Raw genomic sequence first — 23,341 nt, forward strand, 5'->3', positions numbered from 1 at the left:
AGAACAAAACCCCTCACTGCCTCCCCTCCTGTCAGTCCAGCTCCTGACTCTGCTAAATACACTTTGTGAGTATCTCTCTCTCTGTGTCTCTGTGTGTCTGTGATTTGTGTCTGTGTGTAAAAGAGAGAGAGAGAGAGTGCCAGTAAGAATAGGTGCATGACAACTGGAAGAAAACCTGATTGACAAGACAAAAGAAAGAAACAAGAGTTTGCTCTTGATCAGGACAGCCAATACAATTTCACAGAGAGCTCTGAGTGTTTTTTTAAAGAAAGAACATGCTCAATTGCATGCAGACGCATGTCTATCAGTGACTAACTTCCTAATTTAAAATTCACACAAAAATCAAGCCCACTTCTAAAAGATCACAGTAATCCTCAATATTTTAGAGGAAACCACATTTGGTTTACTCAGGCGACATGAAGTGGTCATGCCAATTAGCCAACATCTGACTGTGAGTGCGAGCGATGTCACAGTCATGGAGGAGGAGATGATGAGTCGGAGAAGCGTGCACGATTCGAGGTCTACTGCCAGCATAAAAACAACACCAGGAAAAGAACAAAAACTGGGAGGGAGCTGTAGAACAAAGGGACTGTGCTGAAAAGAAGGAATGAGAGAGAAAAGGAGTGAGAGAAAGTAGGAGGGAGGAGGAGAGAGGGAAGGATGAGAGAGAAAGACTTGCATGCAGCAGAGTGAGTAGACTGTCTGATTAGCACAGCTGGCTCGTGAACAGACACAGCTGAGAATAGGATGCTCACTGGAGCAACAAACACCTTCTACAAACACAGCATCTCAACTCACACACACCACACACTGACACACACACACACACACCACTCAGAGACACGCACATGAATGCATACACGCACGCAACACGCACACACACACACACACACACACACACACACACACGCACCCGCATGAACAAATGCGCACAAACAAATGCAATCTGAAGTGATGTGTGCACCAGCTGTAGAGCAGAGAGCGAAAGAGAGAGGGACAGAGACTAAAAGATGAAAAGAAAAAAAGGAGGGAGTGAACCAAAACAAGGCGTGAGTGAAATTCTTCCCCCCTCTCTTTCTCTCCTTTTCCCTCTCTTTCTCTCATTTCCACACTCTTTCATCTGATGCAGGCTCTTAAGTGAAGATCTCATGCTGTGCACCCCTCCTCTCCAAATCCCTTTTTTGTTTGCTCTCTCATCTTTCTTCTTTTACTCTCTCTCTCTCTCTCTCTCTTACTCAGTGCACACCTGTCGTTTCCGTGCCTATCACAGCACCTCTTAGCACACTAATCAACACCCCCCCCCCCCCCCCCCCTGCGCACACACACACACACAGAGACACATTCACACAACCACACACACACACCCCTCCCTCTTGTACTACTGTCTGTATTATCTGCATCTCCATCAGCGCCCACCCTCATCCCCTTCTCTCATCTTATCGATTCCCATCATCCTTCCCTCTTTTCTCTCCTCCCTACACGCTCCCTCCATCTGTTCTTCAAAGGTTCTCCTCACTGCCACCTGGGGCCAGATCAGCTAGTCTGGTCTGGTTGCACCCCCCCCCGATTGGCAGTAGTGGTCTCCAACGGGCCTAGCCAGTGGAGTTCCTCGGTCGGGGTTCGTCCCAGCCTCCGCTCCCCACCCCATCCATGTGTGGACATACTGCTAACTCTACCTACCGCAGCTAACAAGCCCATCTAAGACCAATAGGGACAGATGTGAAACAGTTTTTTGCTGCTTTGCTAATGAGCAAGTTGTATAAAGTATCTGAAACCCACACTTGAGTAGAAGTACAGATATTTGATCAGGCCCCAGCTGTGGCGCAGCTAGCTGGGGCACCTGCACTGTACGCTGGCGACCCGGGTTCGATTCCCGCCCCGTAGTCCTTTCCAGATCCCACCCCCAACTCTTTCTCCCACTCACTTCCTGTCACTCTCCACTGTCCTATAATTAAAGGCATAAAAAGCCCCAAAAAAAAAAAAAAATATATACAGATATTTGATCAGAAAATGACTTAAGTAAAAGTAATCTATAAGCATGCCACTTAAGTAAAAGTCTTCAAGTATCTATTATGTATGACAAGTAGCCCATTATAAAACATATTTAAGTACTGAAAGTAGAAGTACAAAGTACTAGTAAAAGATTTCAAGGCCAAGTGGTGTGACAACCCCCTCCCATAGCTATGGTTTTAATGAAAAAGAAAGCAGTCAGAACTTCGGCTAGGCTATGCAGCACCTTAAAACTGGGTGCCTATACTTCATACACAATGTCTTTGAGGAAGCCTGAACAAAGGTATGACTGTCATTTATTTTGCTCTGCTTTTATAAGTCCTATCAAGATTATTTTGACAAGCTCTCGTCGTTCTGTCTTCCACATTCATGAAAGGTTTGGTATGAATGTTGAGTCATGTCTCATGAAACAGTCATGAATGCTTTATGTGCAGTTTATGGCAGCTGCTATGAATGTGTTATGAACTCACCCGTCAAGTAAAGTGTTACCCAAATATGTAACATGCTGAATGGAGACTGTGGCTTTTGTTTTTCATTTGCACATTATTTTAGCCTACTTTCTACTTAATGCTAGCGTGGGTGCCATTCCAAACTTAGTCCCGCCCACAACATTTGAGGTTGGGAAGTTCGGTCTGGCATGCTCCATAGACCTCTCCAGAATATATCCCGCCTCCTAACTTCCGTATCCATCCAACTTCCGGGCGTGGATTGTCTATGGGAAATAACATGGCGTTTTGAAAGATCGTACCTGTCAAACTCTGTAGGTGACAAAGTAGAAAAAGCTGCTGGGCAGATTGGCCTACACACTTCTGCGATCTAGTTTCCACTGGATTTTTTGATTTCCGGTGCCGTTTAAGTAGTATTGTCTATAGTATACTACTTAAACGGCACCGACAATCAAAAAATCCAGTGGAAACTATATGGCAGAAGTGTGTAGGCCAATCTGCCCACCAGCTTTTTCAACTTCGCTACCTACAGATGTTTTACCGGTATGATATTTCGAAACGCCATGTTATTTCTCATAGACAATCCACGCCCGGAAGTTGGATGGATACGGAAGTTACGGAGGCGGGACTTATTCTGGAGAGGTCAATTGTGGAGCAAGTATGCTCTCCCTAGATCGGGCGGACCAATCAAATCGGGCTTTACGATGATGGACAGGTGAGCAACAGCGCCTGGTTTATCACGTCATCTGAGCACGCTTAGATTAGGCTTATGTTTGAAACAAAAATGCTGTGGCTAGAAGGATACATGGCTTTTAAGACCCCATATGGAAAATGCATATTATTTAATGAGGTTTTATCACTGAAAACGATTATTTCTGAAAACTTTGGCCAAAGTTGAGATGTGGGAAAACTCGTGGTTTCACTTTCATCGAGGGAAAACAGCGATGTTGCATTGCGAAATGTTCCCTCGTTCATTTGAAATCTCTGATTGACCACCTGTTCGAGGGATTTGCGACAGCCTTTCCCAGCTGTTTAACATGTTTGTAGCATATCAGTGTTCATCAGAATTATTTTTAAAAACGGAGGGGATATAGGCTATCAGTTTTTTCCTGATAGCCTACCCTACTACATATCTCTTAGATTTCGCTAATGAGTGTTGTAGGCTAGGAGTTAGTGACGGCACTAACTTTTACAAAAGACCAGAAAACAATGTTAAGGCTTTTGTGGAGAAGAAGGAAGGTTCGTATGTTTTCTTCCTACACCTCACGGTAAGCTATTTCGTTGCTCTGATTGGTTAGGTCTAACCAATTGAGTGCAGAGGCATTCCCCCCCTGTATCGGTTGAAACACGCCCCATAATTATGTCCAAATGGAGCAGTATCAGATTCATATTCTGACTAGAATTGAGTATGACTACGTCAGGCTAACTTAATGCTGCAAATGAAAATGTAGTGGAGTAAAAGTTAAAGTAGGAAGAAAAATAAAAATTCAAGTAAAGTACAGATTCTCCCTGTTCATACTTAAAGTTACATTGTGTAATTTTTTGGTTTGATTATACACACAATCCTACTTTTTCTTTCAAAATATGTGCTCGTTGTTGTATAATTATCTCCACCAACAAATCAAAGTATTCTCATAAGCGTAGAATCTGCTGTTCAAAATACATATGGTAGGGTCGCCTGAATGTTCGCTGCCATGTCGCTCCGCCATCTTTAGAATACATTAGCCAACGAGGGACATACTTGGAAATTCTAGCTCCGCCTTTCGCGCTTTTAGGCTCAGGGGCATTGTGACGCAATGCAATCCAGAGGGAGATTGTTTTGCTCGCGTCGTGAATGTCGGCAGATTTGAAAATCTGCACTGATTATAGGCTAGGCCTACAAAACACACACACACACACACACACACACACACACACACAGTGCACTGATTATAGGCTAGGCCTACTTGAAGATGGAGGATCATATATATTCTCAAGCACGTGAGAAGAAGTCGCCAAAGAAGAGAAAACAAGAAAAAGAAGAGAATGTGTTAAGAAAAACAAGAACACGAGAAAACAAGGGTGAACATTGGGTTGGCTTTTCCAGATGGAAAGAGCTCACAAGAAGCAAGGATTTAAAAACGGACGCCGAAGTTGCCTGCTTTCTTCTTGACAGGTAGGCTATTTAGGCTATATTAATGTATGGCTATACAATGCAAGCATATTTTAAGAATGCTGCAATACGCAGGTTACACTGGTTTCATGACCTAGATCGGGAGTGAGATTTAGGGGGGTGAGTGTAACAGATGCCAGCTAGCATAGTTGTGCGTGTGGAAAGTTAGTAAACCTCACTCCCAAATGCCTTAATAGTGCTGGCATGAAAGCTAGCAGCTTGGTCTTTTAGCTTGATTGCTAGCACACTTGACTTCTGATCCGAGGTGCTGCTGTTTGCGGGTTGGAGTCTGGCTTGTGTAGGGCTGAACTGTGCAGTTCAACACAACGCAGGTTACAGTGCTTTTGTCAGATAATGAGCATTATTTGCAGTCTGAAGAGTGAGGTGCTTACCATACGAAGGCAATGCTAGAGAATACTGTATTAATGTATGTTGCTTTAGATAAAAGTATGTCTGGATTGAATGCATGTAAAATGATTAAGAAAATGAGTAAGAGTTTGCTGCAATGTACATTTCTTTAGTCTCAACTAACTGAATGTAATAGAGAAAGGTAAGAATACCAAGGCATTCTCTGCCATGGAACCCTCACTTGCTGCCGAATGGAAACCTGAACGATTCTGAAATGCTGATTCAAACCTCATCTTCACCCTACCCAACTCCTACCCAATCTGGGCTAAACTTCTACTTTTCTGCCTGATCAAAGGGAAAAGCAATCAAGCTTACAAATCTGCCATGTCAACGTGTGGCAGCTTCCCGCACCAGGATTCCAAACGATAATCCTGTCACTAGATGTCTGCTGTTCTCCTGGGGGGAAAATCATCAAATGATTCAGTGTAGCTTGAGACAGAAACTGGCTAATACCCATTCTACCAGAAAAAAAATTCTGTACAATTATATGTTCTTACTTTTACAACAATAATTTTACCAACCAAAAGTATTCTTTACCAAACTACTTCTGGTAGCCCCTCGCAAAAGAAGACAAAAACACAGTTCATCTCCTCATGATATCCAAAAGTCTTTGACAAAATTCAACAGCGTCTCCCCTGATCCAGCAGTGCAGACCGTACCAAACAGAAGAAGCCTCCTGTGCTCTTTCCTGCTCTTCCGCTGGCTTTGTCTCAGTGTTCTTTATCCCCCCTAACCTTCAAACAGGGCGCAGTCTCCTGCCCCCCGCCAAGCTAAAAGACTTACTTTATCACGCCATCAGTCTCCAGAGAGAGAGAGAGAGAGAGCTTTACACGCATCACAGAGCCAGGGAATGTGTGTGTGTGTGTGTGTGTGTGTGTGAGAGAGAGGGATAGTGTGTATATGTGTACGTGAGTGGTGTGTGTGTGTGTGTTAGAGAGAGAGAGAGATTAAGTGTTTGTGCCTGAAAAAAAGTGGTGTGCCTGTGTGTGTGTGTGTGTCTGTATCAGTATGCATGTGTAACGGTGCATGTGTGTGTATCCTGTGGTGTATAAGGGGTCAGGCGCTTATGGGTTTACATATTGTGTTTTTGTGAATGTGTGTGTGCTTTATTATAAATATGTCTGTATGTGTGTGTTTGTATGTATGTGTGCAGTAGAGAGAGAGAGAGAAACACATGAGAAAGCGAGTGAGTGAGAGAAAAGGGACTAAAGCGAGTGATGAAGAACATCAGGTGAAACGTGCTGAAAAACGAGGAGTAGGGAAGGAGAGAGAACAAAAGGAGATGAGGAGAGGAGACAGGCGATGAAAATATGAGGGGCGACGCACGAGGAGAGGGTGAGCGATGATGAGAAAAGAAAAGGAAGGTAGAGAAAGAGACAGATGAGAGCCTGGGAGACAAGGACAGAAAGGAAAAAAGAGAGGGAGGGATGACACTGAGATGGGAGAGAGGGGGAGAAAAGCTGGGAGGAAGGCAGGGGTAACGGAACACCTGCGACAAAGTCAGGAACAGAGAGAGAGAGAAGAGGGAGGGACGAATGACACACTGAGATGGGAGAAAAGCTGAGAGGAGAGGACCCAAGTAAGAGAGAGATGAAAAAAGAGTGTGTGTGTGTATATATACATAGATAGAGCATACATACATAGAGCAAAGTGAGTGAGGAAGACAACGAGATGAAGGTAAAGGAGAGATAAGAAGGACAGCACTTAGCTCAGGGGGTATACAGAGAGAGAGATCAAGAGAGAAACTGGGAGAGAAAAAGAGTAACAGAATCAGTGAGGGGGAGAAGAACTCAGAGGGAGAGAGGACTGAGAAGACAAGAGAGAGAGAGGAAATAATAAATGAAAGGAATAAAGGGAAAAGAAAGGAAAGGTTAAAGAAATAAATGAACAAGAAATTAAAGCGAGAATACCAGAAAGAACAAAAAGCAAAAAACAAAATAAAACAGAGGGAATGAAAGATGATTAAGAGTGGCACTAAGGAAAGAAGGAAAGCAGAGAGAGAGAGAGAGAGAGAGAACACACTGACCCGATGATGGGGTGCTTGAAGCCCAGGCGGACGGACGCCTCGTGAATTTCCTTCTCCAGCCAGGCCTGCGGCCGCACCAGGTACTTGACGAACTGGGACACCCACCAGACGGAGGGGTCACCGTGGAGACGGCGCAGCCTGTCAGCTAAGTCCTCTGGCACGGCCAGCGGCAGGTAGGGGGGCCGCGGATGGAGGCTGTCCACGATGGGCAGCTCCACCACCTGCACTTCACGATCGTGGGCCTCACCTGAGAGAGAGAGAAAGGGGGAGGAAGACATTCATTAATTAATCAATCAATCAATCAATATATATATAGTGCATATTCTTTCATACAAAAACTGTAATACAATGTGCTTAACAGGAGAATAATAAACATGAAAGATGCCTAGAGCCAAATAGGGGGATTGGATTGATGAGAGGAGCAAATGAATAGGGATATACAGAAGATATGGAGGAGGTCAAGAAAAGGAAGGTGAGGGAGACAAGAGAACCCATTCAATGATGCAAGCAGAAGCTCCAGGGTTCTGGAACAAAGACAGAATGGGCTTAACTGCTTATGCCAACAAGCCACTGTTGCATTTGAATAAATGAGACATGATTTGATGGTGTTAGCAGAAGAGCTGAACCATTCATCCATCTTCCTGCCCTTCCAGTGATTCCACAGGGAAACCCCCTTTGCCTACACAACACGAGCAGCAGTCCATATGCCTGGTGCCGGTTCTTGCCAAACATCAGGGCTTCTGTAGAAGCGTCCCCAACTGGGCCATGCTTAGGTGTAGTAGCCTGTCGACAGACACACTCTTGCTTAGGGCTTAGGGCCGTCTCTATCCTGAGAGGGCTACCTTTGGCAGCAGCCCCACAAGCACAGAGAGCTGGACTGCACTGATTAAGAAGGTCACCCACTTAGGGCCTCACAAAGCATTACATTCCAGAGCAGTGTGTGTGTATGAGAGTGAGTATGAGAGAGTGTGTGTGTAAATTTGTGCATGACTTGAGAATTTGTGCGTGTCTGTAACACCCCCTCCCCACCCAAAGACTCCCCTGGAAAAAAAAAAACCTGTCACGCTTGCCACATTTAATTTCTCATTACGCCAAAACTTAAACGCAAATGTCAAGATGAATGTGAGACATAGAGAGATGCTAAAAAGAAAACAAGGGAAGGAGACCACAAAAACATCAGTGAGTGCAAGCGCAGCGGTGACTCTTTCAATTAGCGAGCACACTACAAAAGCGCTAAGCTCTCCTAACACGTTAGCCGACAAATGAAGTAATTACTCATTAAAAATATCCTTTCAGAGCAAAAAAAAACAAACAAAACAACAAAATGAATATCCACACTTGCGGCGGTTACGCCAAAATGAGGGAGGCTTTTTTTTATTGATGCATGTGTGCATGTGCAAAGTGCGTGTGCAGAATTTAAATGGCTGAGCAGCATCAAATATTTAAGAGCAAAAATATTCCCAAGCCCTTGCCATGCTTATATAACAACACTGGCAGCGTCTACATAGAGGGAAAACTGGGCAAAAATACATTTGAGGCCAGTGGTTCCTTTTGGCTCTGTTTTTATTTTTTGCATTAACACAGGGTACCTACTTCCCCCACAAACACACTTTCTCTCTTTCACACACACACACATACAGTACACACACAAACACACATGTACACACACACACACACACACGTTCTCTTTTTCACACACACACACACATGCATAAGCACACAAGCACGCACAAACACAGATACACACATACACACCTCAGTCCCTCATTGTTTAATTAGGACACAAGAGAAAGTGTGTGTGTGTGTGTGTGTGTGTGTGTAAGAGAAAAATTTTATTCTCAAAAGCACATGAATAAAACAGCAGTTAACTTTTCACAGTTTGGGAGTAGCAGGAGAGACTATAACCCCAAATTAAAACGCACCGAGGGGGTAAACTACCATGTGGCTGTTTATCCAATGGGAACTAGGTTACAGGGCTGTCCTGCAGGGCACTGAAGTAAAAGCGCTTTCTTTTCTGGCTCTTAGCCCCTGTCTGTGATGGCCCTCTCTACTTTCTTTGTACTTTTTCCTCACTTTTTTGTTCCCTATCGAGCCGTCTAGCAATACGTCTAGACATGCACCAGTGGGCACAGCTTAGCAGAGAGGAACAAACATTTTAAAAAAAGAAATAAATAATAAAAATATTGAAGGAGAAAAATAAGAACATCGGAAAAAAAGAGAAAATAACATCCATTTGCTTCCAATTGCTTTTCATTGATGTCAATGAGCTCACTGTTTTGGAGGCGCTCGTGCGCATCGCTGAACCATAAGTGGAACTCATGCCAGACATCTGGAGCGACTTTAACGTCATTACCACGCACATATCCAATGATCACAAATCCATTGTCTTCCCATTTTTCCCTTTCAAATAAACACATAAACAGCGGAAAACAATGGAAGAAAAATACAGAGAGAAGTACAGCAAAAGAAGAGATGCGGCTTCAGTAGTTTTATTTTATATTATTATTTTTTTTAATACAGAAGGTGTTTACACTGGATCTGAACACATTAATTATCAAATGAAATGGGATGGGGAAGCGAGTGCCCGTGAGGTAGCACTAATGTGACAGTAACAGCCAGGGAGGATTTTTTTTTCCAATCTGACATCAGCAGCAGAGCGACTTTACCATTAGTCCACCTACAATGTGAAAGTAATCGAAAGGCATTAGTGCTTATAACAGCTACAGTTAATCAGGAGATCACATCTCTATTCCAGTTGTTTTAATTGGACAAGCACCTACATTGGTCAGTATGCGAGTCATTCCTTGTGTCCCGAGGGAAATATCAGTGGAAATTTGTGTGAAATGCTTAGAGCTGAGTAGGCGTCAAACAGCTAAGGTGTATTCACATCTCCTTTACACATTCAACAGAAGTCAGATGACACTACAGTTCATGCTGTGATGGGCTGACTAAACCAGCAAAATAAAATGTATATCAATAGATCGTCAAAAAAGACAGAAAGACAGAACAGAAACACACACTGGTCACAATGCTGACCAGTAATATACTGTAGTGATTGGCTGTGCTGTATTTCAGGATTGTATGCAAGCAGAGTGTATACCATATATTGTATTATATAGCGTGTAAATGTGAGCATGCAAGTGTGTGTGTGTGTCCGTGTGTGTGTGTGTGTGTGTGTGTGCATGTGTGTGTGCGTGTGTGTCTCTGTTTACCACACTCACCTGACCACTGTCCAGTGGAGGCGCCGGTGCGGTCGGTGCAGGTGTCGCTGACGGGCCGGAAGACACTTTCCCAGCCACCGGCGGCGTAGCGCCAGTTGTGCGACTCCAGGATGAGCGTGCGCTGCGTGCCGTAGGCGATCATGAAGCAGTAGACCACATGGTGCAACTGGCAGCCGTAACCACAGCCCTTATTGATGTTACACACCAGCTTACGGGCCTTACTGCAGTCTGCAGGGTTCTGGAAGAGAGAGAGAGAGAGAGAGGGGGGGGGAGAGACAGAGGAAGAGACATGAAGATGTAAAGATGTAGAGCAGGAGATGAAGAGAGAGGGGGATGAGAGAAGAAGTTAAGAAAGAGTGAGGGAGAAAGTAAGAGAGAGAGAGAGAGGCAAGGTGAGAGTGGACGTTGATGTTTGGGGAAAAAGAGAGAACACAACAAAAAGGGGCAGATGAAAAGAAAGAGCAGAGAGAAAGTGAAGAGAGAGATGAAGAGAACGGAGGAAAGTGAGACAGTAAAGGGAGAGATGAGACAGCATCAGCACTCCTGTCAGAGCCCTGCTGCTCCTGCCTGCATAGATCAGGGCTACCTCAGGTTGGTTGGAGGGGGGGGGGGGGGGGTCAGCTCAGGGCAGTGTCCTCACAAGATCACAAATAGCCGCTCCCACAGCCTGACACTGGCTCTACTGCATGAAGCAGCTTCCCCACTAGGCCCCTGCTTAAAGGAATCATCTGGGCTAAAAACAACCTAGGGTCTGTTTGTGAATGATAACGAGTGTAAACCTTCGCTGGGGACCAAGATGACGTTAATTGGAGTAGCTTTGACTAAGACCGGAACATACATTGGGAAGGAAATTGCACATAGTATAGCCTTTAGGGCAAGCTCACTACATCAAAGTAAATCACTACTTTAAAGGAGAATTCCGTTGTGATTTTGACCTAAAGTGTGTTGAAACATGATACCGAGTGTGAACGTATGTCTCACCTTAAGGAATTTTACCGTTCGACGCCATCTTGAATTTAGTCACGATAAGTCGAGCAACGAGTACGAACGAACAGGTATGATAAGGTATCAGATTCCAAAAAAAATTCAGTGGAAATGCATGGATTCAGTTGCTTCCAGTAGCAGCAACTGGAATCCATGCATTTCCACAGAATTATTTTTGGATGCCCGAGGCACCCTCAACGAAAAACTGTTGGTAGCATTGGCTAACTAGCGCCAGATTTTTGAGTGCAGGGGACAAGCCGAGGTGAGCTATGAGACATATGTTCACACTCGATATCATGTTTCAACACACTTTAGGTCAATATCACACCGGAATTCTCCTTTAAGTCACTGACTAGGCTCACAATATCATTGCACTTCTGTGTTATTGTGGAGGGGAAAGGTTTAAAAAGTGGTTTAAGGGGTTTAAGGGGCTCTGTGGTGCAACTGGCTACACTGCCCTTCCCACATTTGGGTCCAAGTGCCCACTGGAAACCGGTTTTGAGTCCAACCCGGGTCACTTCCTGTCAGTCTCTTTACCGTCATATCCCAATAAAGGCAAAAAAACAAAACAAAACAAAACTATACTTTAAAAAAGAGGGTATAAAAAAGGACTGATTACTGCCATCTTCCTAAGACTCCTCACTTGTACACGAGTACATGTACATTTACAAGTTTGAACATTTTCTCATTATCTAGATCCTGTGTGTGTATGTGTGTGTGTGCATGTGCATGATTGTGTGTGTATGTGTGTGTGTGTGTGTGTGTATGTGCATGATTGTGTGTGTATGTGTGTGTGTGTGTGTGACCTTTACAGTGATATCTGCTAGACTGTACAGACAAAAATATCTGCTCCTCCTTTACTTCCCTAACCCCTCTGACATTTGCTTTTGTGTGAGAGGTACCTACAGAAAAAAAATCCTGCTCGAGAGATGCAGGCTGGTGTCACGTTTGTGTCTAAATACAGCGGTAAATAAATTTAATGGAAATTCATGTGTTCATGTGCAAGTTGCGTTGTTTCCAACACATTCAATTTAAGAGTGTGTATGAAAATAAGGAGCAATGAGAATAGATTGAGAAGAAATGTTTGAGAATAAAGACCAAAATCTCATATTGATGTTAAAATGAGCTCACTTATGTCAAGGAGAAATAGAATAGACAAAAGAGAGCACTCTTAAAATGAATGTGTTGAAAACAACACAATGTGCGTTGTTTTTAACACATCTCTATGTCCAGATACACAGTTTGTGTTGTTTCCAACACATTTGTTTTAAGAGTGAGATCTCATTTTGAATGTTCCTTTTCTATGGGTTCCCTAAATGTCTGCTTCAGCAAAATAGAACCACAAGATGTGTCAACATGGGACACACATTCTCAGATTCAAGATTTTTATTGCTGTAACTTCCCAACTTTCCATAACAAGGACCGACATCATTACACCAACCTGCTGTATCTGCTACACCAATATGCTATACCTGCTATATATCATAATCTAACCTATACCAGCATGTACTATATTAGTCTGGCCCCACCTGCCTGGTATCCAAGTCTGGTTCCTCACAATGTGTTTACATTTCCCTCGGCCGCCAGGTTGGTGGGCCAATTAGCGACGAGAGGGGATGAGCACATTAGTTTTGTAAATTGAAAATGGCTGTGGTAAACGGTAGTAGCAACACCTGCAAACATTAATCACTCTAAGACTAGTGTCGGAAGAATGTGTATATTTATAAAGAAAAAAAAAATACATTGTTTCCTGACTGCCAATGTGGTTTATTATCAGTTTGTAAGATTAGGCGAAGTAGGAAGTCATCTATGAAATCCCTGATCAATATCATTGTTTAGGCTGGACCAATGATTTCAAGGTTAATGCAAAGCCTACGCCCATTAAAACTAGATGTACCGCAGAGCGGTACAAAATATGACCGCCGCCCAGTCCAGCACATGTTTTCCACAAAAATAAGTCACGCTGAAAGGCATATATGATTCTAACTGTCTCACTGAATTGCATTATGCACACTCAATTCTCACTGGTATCTGCTAGACAACAAGTACCAAAACATGATTAGTTCATAGATTTCACATGTAATATACAGTACATTTTATACAACCCCACCTCCATCTTGCCTGTTCATAATTCTGAGAAATTCTTGAATTGTGTGCATGTGTGCGTGTACATGTTTATGTTTATGTGTGTGTGGGTGTGTGGGTGGGTGTGTGTGCGTGCATGTGTGTGTTTGCCTGTTTATGTGCCTGTGTGTGTGCATGTGTATATATGTCTACTGTGTGAGTATGTGTCATACGTAGGATTACTGTGAATGTATGTGTGTGCGTGTGTATCTGTTTATGCACATGTGTGCATATGGAATGGGTTTACATGACCCCTGGAGGCAAACATACGCAAAAAATTGGTCATCCTAGGCCCTACGGTTCTCAAGATATTCACAGAAAACCGTGTCTGCCCTACCCTCCTTTCGGGGGGTCCAGTCCAGCGGGGGGGCTACAGATCAAAACGAAAACAGGAGGTTCCATGCTATCCATGTGGGGTTACATGCCCACCAAGTTTCGTGTACCCCGGTCTTACAGTGTCCTGGGAATCCTTGACGGAAATTTGGACATGCGAAAAAGAAAAAAAAAAAAAGAAAAAAAATCTGACTAAACCTATATGACCGCCGCTTCGCTGCGCGGCGGTCATAATGATTGGAAACATTTCCCAATAAAGAGTACCCAGACTCTCTTCACAAAGTGAGTGTGTTTGGTGAAACCAGCAGTAGTACTAATAGTAACTAGTGCTGCACGGTGTATCGATACTAGAAAGGTATCACGATGCCTTCACGCAAAAAACGATGCGATTTCCGACGTTTTTAGAATCGATACTTTATTAAAATAATAACGTTCTGTGTCTGTGTGGACTGCTTCCACTCTCCATGCTCCTTGCACGCATCTAAGCAAGTGGGCGTGTCAATCAGGCAGCGCTGAATAAGTGAGTGCGCAGCCAACGTCAACATAGTTCTTTGCCGACAGTCCTCGGCTTGTGGATAAAACAAAAGGTGAAGTGAATCCTGGAACTATTTTGGATAAATCGCGGATAGTGAAGGCAAGCCATCAGGTACACAGAGTTTGTAAAATATGTTTCAAAGTCATTCAAAAGCAATACGCATAGAACTTGGCTAAGCACCTCGCAGACATATCCTAACATTTTTAAAGAGTTCAAAGAACGACAGGTTAACGAATAGGCTATAGAAAACACCACTACATGATTAGTGCCAAGTTCATCTCTTTAGTTTAAGTCTAGCCTAACTGAAACGAGTATGGTTTTCTGGGATAAAGCGAACCTTCCTTCATCAGTGAATTTTGATGAGACATAACGACTGATCATGCTAACGTGATGAAAACGCAAAGTTCATGCTAGTATAACATTACCATAATTTGCAAACAATCTATTTAATATTAGGTCAGTACTACTGGTAATGTTTGTCATATACAGTAGTAAACTGCAATTTGTTCAATAATAATTGCCCAGATGTAGGATAGGCTACCCGAAATGCGCTAATTAAAACCCACAGCATATAATACCACTGAAGCGTGTTGAGTCCTAATAATAATAGCGGCTTATTGTTACGTGGTAGCAAATAATGTTTGGAAAGTAAGAAAGATTTGCATAAGACAAGTTACATTGATGTTTTTAAAAAGAAGGCATCATGGAGAATAAAGAAAAATATAAAAAAATCTTTGTATATTCCCACAAGGTGTTTGGGTGCTCTGAAAATGAGAACCAAAATGATTTTTCAGACCTGTAAGGTCTGCTGTTCAGACCCTGAAGGAATTTATTTTCTGTTCATTGCTTTTTGTGAGAGTATTTCTACTTATCTCAGTAAGGAAAAGAAATCAAGAGCCTATGTTGAGTACAAATATGTCTTCTGAAGGCCTAAACAGAGCCCAGCCAAAATCTCTAATACAATTTTGAACTTTGAGGGACAGCTATGACCATGCAGGATCATCCAGACCAAATGTGACGATTTTGCTACATACAGTACTATTCCTATTGATGTACCAGCAAGCAAAATTTGAGCCTCCTACATGGTTTAGTTCTTGCGCTGTGGGCTTGTGAACGTTGACAAAAAGAAGAGGCCGAACAAAATCGACACCCCCCTCCCCCTGTAAAACTGGCTGTATCTTGGAAAGTATTGATCTTAATAAAAACATAAAAGTAATTTTACAGTGTGTAACATAGGTACACCTGGTAATGTTTTCAGAATTTTTTGAGACTTAAGTGCGTGGGCCCTGGTTGAATTGACGTGGAATGACCCCTAATGGTGTAGGCCTATCTGACGAAGACCTGGTTGGAACGTCGTACTTGTAAACTGGTACCCTTTGCAACTGTGAAAGAAATCCCATAAACACGGGAAGGCCTAGGGTAGCCTACATCAGATGGCCTAAAGGCCCCTCTGCATAGCATTCAGTGATTTGCATGCAGTAATTTCAACACTGACCTTGATCTAGCCTACTTTGGCTATTTAAAGGTACTTTATTGCCAAAACACAACACAATGTAAATGAACTATAACACACAATAAAGGACTTAATCACACACAAATTACTATTTTACTGACTATAAAAAATAATAATTATGTAGGAAGTTTAGAAGTTTAGAACCCAGAATTGACCTGCACACTACAAAAGTGCATCAAATTCAACACAAATCACTCAATACACTTGGAGGAGGTCTGCGTCCTTTCTTTTCCAGATATTTTAGGATTTCGCCGTGGTATCGTTTCAGTATCGAGCATCGAGATATTTATGGCAGGTATTGTATCGAAGTCATAATTTTGGTATCGTGACAACACTAATAGTAACTAGTACGATATGACTAATTGACTAAGTATCTGCGTAGATAAGTAAATTGTGCTCTATTGCCTGGATCCTTACAGTCAAGCTGCAATAAAGACACCACATCTGAGGGAGTGCATTGCCATGGAAACCCTATAAGCACCACATTTTCCATGAGCCCTGCAGGAAATGAGAAAAAAATGAGTGAGCATGAGTCAAAGCACAGGTTAACTTGTACCACCTTCACAGGAAGAGCTTTTTAAATCTCCGGAGCTCAATGCTCGCCAGCCACATACGGTCAGAAGAAGAAGAAGAAAACTCGGCCTATGTGATAAAAAAAACAACCCGACATCCACCGTTTTTCTCTGTTCTTTTATCTCCTCATTTAGAAGGCTCTTTGAATTATCAGTGCTGAGAAATTATGCTTTATAAATAAACTTGCCTCACCCACTCAGACTAGCTGAGTCCTGCCTTTCTTGTCATAAGATCTCTTTAGTGCAGAGCTTTACCCGAAACCCCCACTCCCCCCCCCCCCCCCAAACACACACACACACATACAATTCAGCATGTTGTTGCCATATTTTCCTGTACTGCACACTCAACTGAACTCGTCAGGTGTGCGGCACAGCGAATCGTTATCGTTATCTGACCACACCTGGTTAAGCTAATCGACAGCATTTTAATTAAGACTGATTTAATTAGGTGTGCTTGTAGCAGGGATAGATAGAAGATATTGTGCAGGAGGTGGAGTGTGTGTGTGTGTGTGTGTGTGTGTGTGTGAGAGAGAGAGAGAGAGAGAGGGTTCTGTACCAGGACTGCTGGATCTACAGTACTGAGGCAGGTGTCCACATGATATGTGTTTTCAATTACCTACACTAAGCTACCACCGCAGCTGCCTGAATGAATGAAGTGAAGGCAATGTCAGTAACGCTCCGCATAAAGACAGCCTAATATTCCCTGACACATCGAACTTCATCATGTTGTCTCGCCACCCCGTGAATCACTTAAAATCAGATTACATTTAGGTGGTTAGGCAGTTTAAAAAGTGCTGACAGTCGAACGCGAAAGCCTGTACGATTCGAGGCCATCAGTATCCTGACACTGGTAAATGTCGTATGCATTCATTGCATATTTCTTCCCATATAGCCGAACAGCGTAATCATGGTAGACATTAGTGTAAACCGGAGGCATAAGCTAATGGCGCTTTGCCTTACAGGCAGTCAGATATGCTTATTGTGCATTATGCAGATGGCCTGGTACTGTCAGGCTGTTATGATGAATGAAGACAACCATCAGAGACACCAGCGAAAAAGTTGAGGAGATGGAGAGGGTTTGTGTGTGTGTGTGGAGGGGTGGGGTGGTGAATAGGATTGGTCCTGATGAGCGATGAAATGCTTATGATGGAGCCAGTGGGGAGGGAGGGTGTGTGTGTGTGTGGCAGTTCTCAGAATGCCAGCTAGAGGCTGTCAGCACTCCATACAGTACCCAGACAGACTGACTCCACTTTTTTCCACTGTGTGTGGACACACACACACACACACACACACACACACACACAATGTGTGGAATATGACCATGACTAAAATTGTTGCAGTCCTGTCTAGGTGCATCAAAATGTCCGTCATCCATTTACCCAGTAAAAAGCAGAACAAAGCAATTTCTGCTGTCTGTGCCATTCTTCTGTTCCCTGCTGTGTTCTTCTAGTGAAATACATGTCCATGTCATTTTAATGGTTTTGCACAGCAGACTACACTGTTTTCTGTATTGTTCTATAATGATACGGACTGGAGAAAATGTCCTGATAAGACTGACATGCACCTTCCTGATTTAGATTAAATGTCTACTCTGTCTCGGAGTGGGTCTAAGAAATGGCCACATTGGGATTATAGTGATAATTCAGACATAATTTATGGTTAAACACATTTCTATGAAGTGCAAGATATAGGGGTATTAGGGTATTAGTGAGAGGGTGTGTGGGGGCAGTACCTGTAACGATAGAGGACTATAGGGGTATTAGTTAGAGGGTGAAGGGGCAGTAACTGTAACAATAGAGGAGTATTGGGGTATTAGTGAGAGGGTGTGTGGGGGCAGTACCTGTAACGATAGAGGAGTATTGGGGTATTAGTGAGAGGGTGAAGGGGCAGTAACTGTAACGATAGAGGAGTATTGGGGTATTAGTGAGAGGGTGTGTGGGGGCAGTATACCTGTAATGATAGAGGAGTAATTGGGGTATTAGTGAGAGGGTGTGTGGGGGCAGTACCTGTAACGATAGAAGAGTATTGGGGTATTAGTGAGAGGGTGTGTGCGGACAGTACCTTCAAAAATCTCCATAGAGTTCTGCTTGACTAGTATAATTATTCTATGTTGTTTTTTATGTGTTTTAATTATTACTTTTTAAACACATTTAAACTATTGCTCTTTTATGCTTTCATGTACTATTACCTTGTGTGTTTTATGTTTTCTTTTTTTATTATTCTTTAATTTTTAAACTATTCTTTTACTATTGCCCTTATATGCTTTTATTCGCTAGTCCTGTTTGTTTGTGTTTATGTGAAGCACATTGAATGACCCCTGTGTATGAAATGCGCTATATAAATAAAGCTAATTTGACTTGTGTCTTTATAGGGGTATTGGGGTATTAGTGAGAGTGTATGTGGGGCAGTACCTGTAGGTATGTGATTCTGTTCTGCACCAGGTCAAAACTATTGCCCTTTTATGCTTTTATTCGCTAGTCCTGTTTGCTTGTGTTTATGTGAAGCACATTGAATGACCCCTGTGTATGAAATGCGCTATATAAATAAAGCTGATTTGACTTGTGTCTTTATAGGGGTATTGGGGTATTAGTGAGAGTGTATGTGGGGCAGTACCTGTAGGTATGTGATTCTGTTCTGCACCAGGTCAGATAGGTCTTTGGCCTCCTTCTCTCGCCAGTCTCCCGTTCCGTCAGCTTGGCTGAGGTAGTACAAGTCTGTCATAACGGACCTAGTTACACACACACACACACACACACACATAAACAGAGAGAGGGACAGACACAAGTCAGCAGTGAACAGCAATAGAGGTACAGACCTTGATTGAGCTAAATGGGGTCACTTCTAAAAGATGATGGGCACTTGTGATTAGGAACGCATTAGCTGTAATGACACTCGTTGACATGGTGTGGTGTCATCACCACCACCGCTTTTACGGTATTTATCTATCCTACCTACCGCAGGCCCGCGCCAGTGCCAAGCCTCAATGGACAGCCAGAAGCCTGAGCCAAACACTCACACACACACACACGCACATACACAGACACACACACAAACACACACACACACACACATAGTGGAAGTACATCACTTAACTTCTTCAGCCTGTTCACTTTGGCAAGAGGAATGTATGAAACATTTTATATTCGTCAAAACCTACATCCAATCAAGATAGCCGAAATTCATTATCACACCATACATAATAATGAAAATCTAATGCCTCTGTTACTTCATTCTGCACCATGACTGTTTGCTGCAATGTGAGTAGTGGCTTTGCAAAAGAAAAAAAAATAATGAAAGAAACATTTAGGATTTCTTTATCACATAAATCAAGTCAGCTACTTAAACTGAGTCTTTATTTCATACTTGAAAGGTTATAACCTTTAGAAACTTGCCAAGTGCAAACATCAAACTTTAAGAAAGTAATTTCATTCTCTGTTTGAACTACGGATATAGTACAGTATACTCTATTCAGATAAATCTGTTAAAGGTGTGAGTTTGTCAAAGAGAAAAAGAAATGGAGAGAGAAAGAGAGAGAGAATAGAATGGCTGATTAGCACAGTTGGCTTCTGAAAAGACACAGAGCTAGGAGAGAGAAAGAGAGAGTGTGTGAGAGAGGAAAAGAGAGAAAAATGGGTAAGTACAGTCAGGGGCCAGGTGGTTAGCAGTCTCCAATGTGAAGAACAATGCCATACACTTGGATCAAAGGCATTTTTAACTGTTCAAATCTCACCAAGGTTATTTCAATGAGAAAAAAAAAAAATCTATGCTTATACAGTTTGATCTGATCAGTGCTCAAGGGTTTGAGTTGAGCTGGACTTTATATGGCCTTTGGGCCCAACCAGCAATCGGCTGTGCATTGTCCACCACTGCTAGTCATTATCTAAAGGTCAACAGGCATACACACATACACGCACACACACATACCTGTACATACACACACACACACACACACACACACACTTTCTAAGGCAAACAATCTGACATATATAGAGACCCAATTATTCTTTGTCAAACACACACTCACACACACACACACACACACACACAGGTACACACTTCACCATTAAGAGATAAAAGAACAGGCAAAGAGAAGAGAAGATGAAGACAAAGTGAAAAAATATAGGAACAAGAAGGAGGGAGAGAGAATGACAAAGAGATGATTCGTTCTTTCACGTAACAGGAATCTGGTCTGCCCTGGCAGTGGCATTAAAGTGTGTGTGTGTGTGTGTATTTATGTCTTTTCCTGTGTGTGTGCGGTTGTGGGGGGTCGTGACTTTGTGAGGTCCTGACATTTTGTGAGAGAGCTCCATTGTAAGCGTGTTTCCTGACCAGGCAGCTTGTTGCGGTGCACAATGAGGTCCTTTCTGTGGCTGACCAATGGGACAGTGGCACAGCACCATCCCACCGTGCACAGTACCGCTGAGATAACTCATGTCACACACACACACACACACACACACATATATCAAGCCCAGTACCGCTGAGATAACTCACGTCAGCCACGTTTTACAGAAAACCAGCAGCGCCAAGTCCACTTTTCTGAATGGGAAATAGATAGGAAAGTGTGTGCACACTCTACACACATATGCACACAGACATGTACACATTTATACCGACACACAGACAGACACAGACACATATATGCACGCACACACATACTGTACACACACACACACATACAGTATATACACACATATGCCCCCCCACACATGCACACATGTACACACAAACACACTACCCATGGCCATTTCACTGACAACTGAGAAATCATTCCATGCCATTTTGCTTGAAAGCACACACAACATTAATGGGTATTTTACATTTTAAATATTATTATTAAATAGCATTATGCATGGACAACTAATTATTAACCCATAAACACTGATTTTGTAAGGCTGCAGACACAAAATGTAATGGCTGCTCAGAGATCTGACGTAGTCTAACTTATTATTATATTAAATATTTAAAAACGATATAAATCATAAAGGTGATGTCTGCACTGGTATCCTTTAAGAAGTCAATCCACATTCTCAGACGTGTTTACATTTGTCTTCCTAGCAGTTCTGCTCATTCTGTCATCAAACCTTAGTTGTAGCGGCATGCTTCTATTCTGGGAGCGTACCTATGTGCCCGGGGTCCTATGTGCCCGGGGTCCTATGTGCCCCGGGTCCTATGTTTCCCGCTTTGTATGGGACCGGGGAACATAGGACCCTTTTTTAACACCCTAACCATAACCCTAACCCCGAGCGGGGAACATAGGACCTGGGGAACATAGGGATGACCCCTCTATTCCAGCCAAACAATGAATACTTAGGCCCCTATTTTCCACCCTGGCGCATGGCGGAAAACTCGTTTTCCACCCGGCGCAAAAAGTTTATTTTCATATTTTGCACGTGTCATTTTTAAACAATGTGCCAGGAGGTGTGGCAATGACCAACCTAGGAAGTGGTCTGGCGCAATGTCTAAAAATCACTATTGTATACTACCTAAAACGCATTAGGCCACTGACCAAGAGAAACCTGGTCAGAAGTCCATGGCGAGTTGTTCATATGTTATTTTAAGAGCGCATTATCAACAGTGATATGGGCAGGTGCACAACGCACTATCCTTCTTTCATCAGCACACATCCATAATGTAAAGTATAAAGTGCAGGTAAACTATAAAACTGTCCCACCTTAAATGTACAGTTCTTGATTATAATCCATTACATTTTTGTTGTGCTGTTGATTTCAAAAAGATATCTACTGTGCTGTGGCGCAAGTAAGGGATAATGTATAGAACGCCGGTCATTGTCGGGAGATAGGTCCCGACAGGGCGAACCGGACCCCGACGCGCAGCGGAGGGGTCTTGTTCCGCCCTGAAGGGACCTATCTCCCGACAATGACCGGCGTTCTATACATTATCCCGCTTATTACACGGCTATTTACCAAAACGACACAATAAACTCCCCACGATATGACTCTTTAGCCTACATAACCTAGGCTATAGCCTATTTGTTACTGTTTCATCATGGCTTTTGCTGAGAAACAAATAGTTCGCAACAACACACGCTGAACTTGAATCAAACATTCTTTAGAACACAGCTGATCAACCGTCTGCTTTCACTTTTGAATGAAGTTCCAATCCTTGCGTAGTGATATGAAAGAATTGACTTAGAAGCACAAAGCCCATTTTCCTTGACAGCGGTCTGTTATACTTAGCAACGGTCTGTTATTCAGAATTAGCAGACCGCCGAACGTTGGGAAGGCCCATTCAAGTGAATGGAGCATTCTGCAGCACTATGAAGAGCCGTGTAATAACTGGCTATAGCGCCCTTACCACACTTGGGTCCAAGTGCCCACGGGGGTCATATCCTGATCCCACCCCATCTCTCTCTCTCTCTCCCACCTACTCTGGGATAGTCTTTTCACCATCCCTTTACAATAAAGGCAAACCCTTCCCATAAAAAAACACAATTAAAATAAAAAATATATAAATAAAAATAAATAAAAGATATCTACAGATAAATGTTCTTGAAGAAAGGACTAGGGCTAATCAAGGACTGCTCTCAGTACAGCAAGAGAGGCTGATAAGAGGCATGTTGACCCCTGACCTTTGCTGGTGGCCCAGGTCCTGAAGCAGGTTGTCTGTGTGCCGGTGGCGGATGGGCCCGTCGGTGTGGCCCAGCTTCTTGACCTCACTGCGCACAAAGTACCAGAGCTCCCGCACGCCGTTCTCAATCTTCCTCCGCAACTCCTCATGCTCCTGACCAGGGCCCACTGCAGAGACAGGGAGGGGGAAAGAATGAGGGATAAAGAGAAGGGGAGAGAGAGAGAGAGTAAATAAATATATGAGCAGTATCTTCCCCCAGATGTAAAAAATACATTAAGAGCTTTGAACATTTGCCACAGAGTGAAAATAAGCCAGTATTTTGAGGTGAAAATAGAGAGTGTAAAAATATACTGTAGCCCAAGAAAATACCAAAGCCTGCCAGAACTAAACAATTGTAAAGTACACTGCCAGGCAAAGATACAATTC

The 23,341-nt window shown here is 43.0% G+C and overlaps 1 protein-coding gene across 1 annotated transcript in view; it reads right to left on the reverse strand.

Moving 5' to 3' along the window:
• Positions 1-23,341, reverse strand: part of fut8b (fucosyltransferase 8b (alpha (1,6) fucosyltransferase)) — a 41,458-nt gene that overhangs the window by 5,405 nt on the left and 12,712 nt on the right. The window contains exons 3-6 of the mRNA XM_076272836.1: positions 22,917-23,082; positions 18,938-19,052; positions 10,264-10,501; positions 7,043-7,289 (exon numbers count right to left, since the gene is read on the reverse strand). Of these exons, the coding sequence (XP_076128951.1) occupies positions 7,043-7,289; positions 10,264-10,501; positions 18,938-19,052; positions 22,917-23,082 (766 nt within the window). The remainder of the gene's footprint in view (positions 1-7,042; positions 7,290-10,263; positions 10,502-18,937; positions 19,053-22,916; positions 23,083-23,341) is intronic.

Source organism: Alosa pseudoharengus, unplaced genomic scaffold, assembly GCF_046254945.1.
Source record: "Alosa pseudoharengus isolate Yale_2024_CS ecotype anadromous, Long Island Sound unplaced genomic scaffold, YU_APseudo_1.1 YU_APseudo_1.1_scf_7, whole genome shotgun sequence".
Taxonomy (NCBI): Eukaryota; Metazoa; Chordata; class Actinopteri; order Clupeiformes; family Clupeidae; genus Alosa; species Alosa pseudoharengus.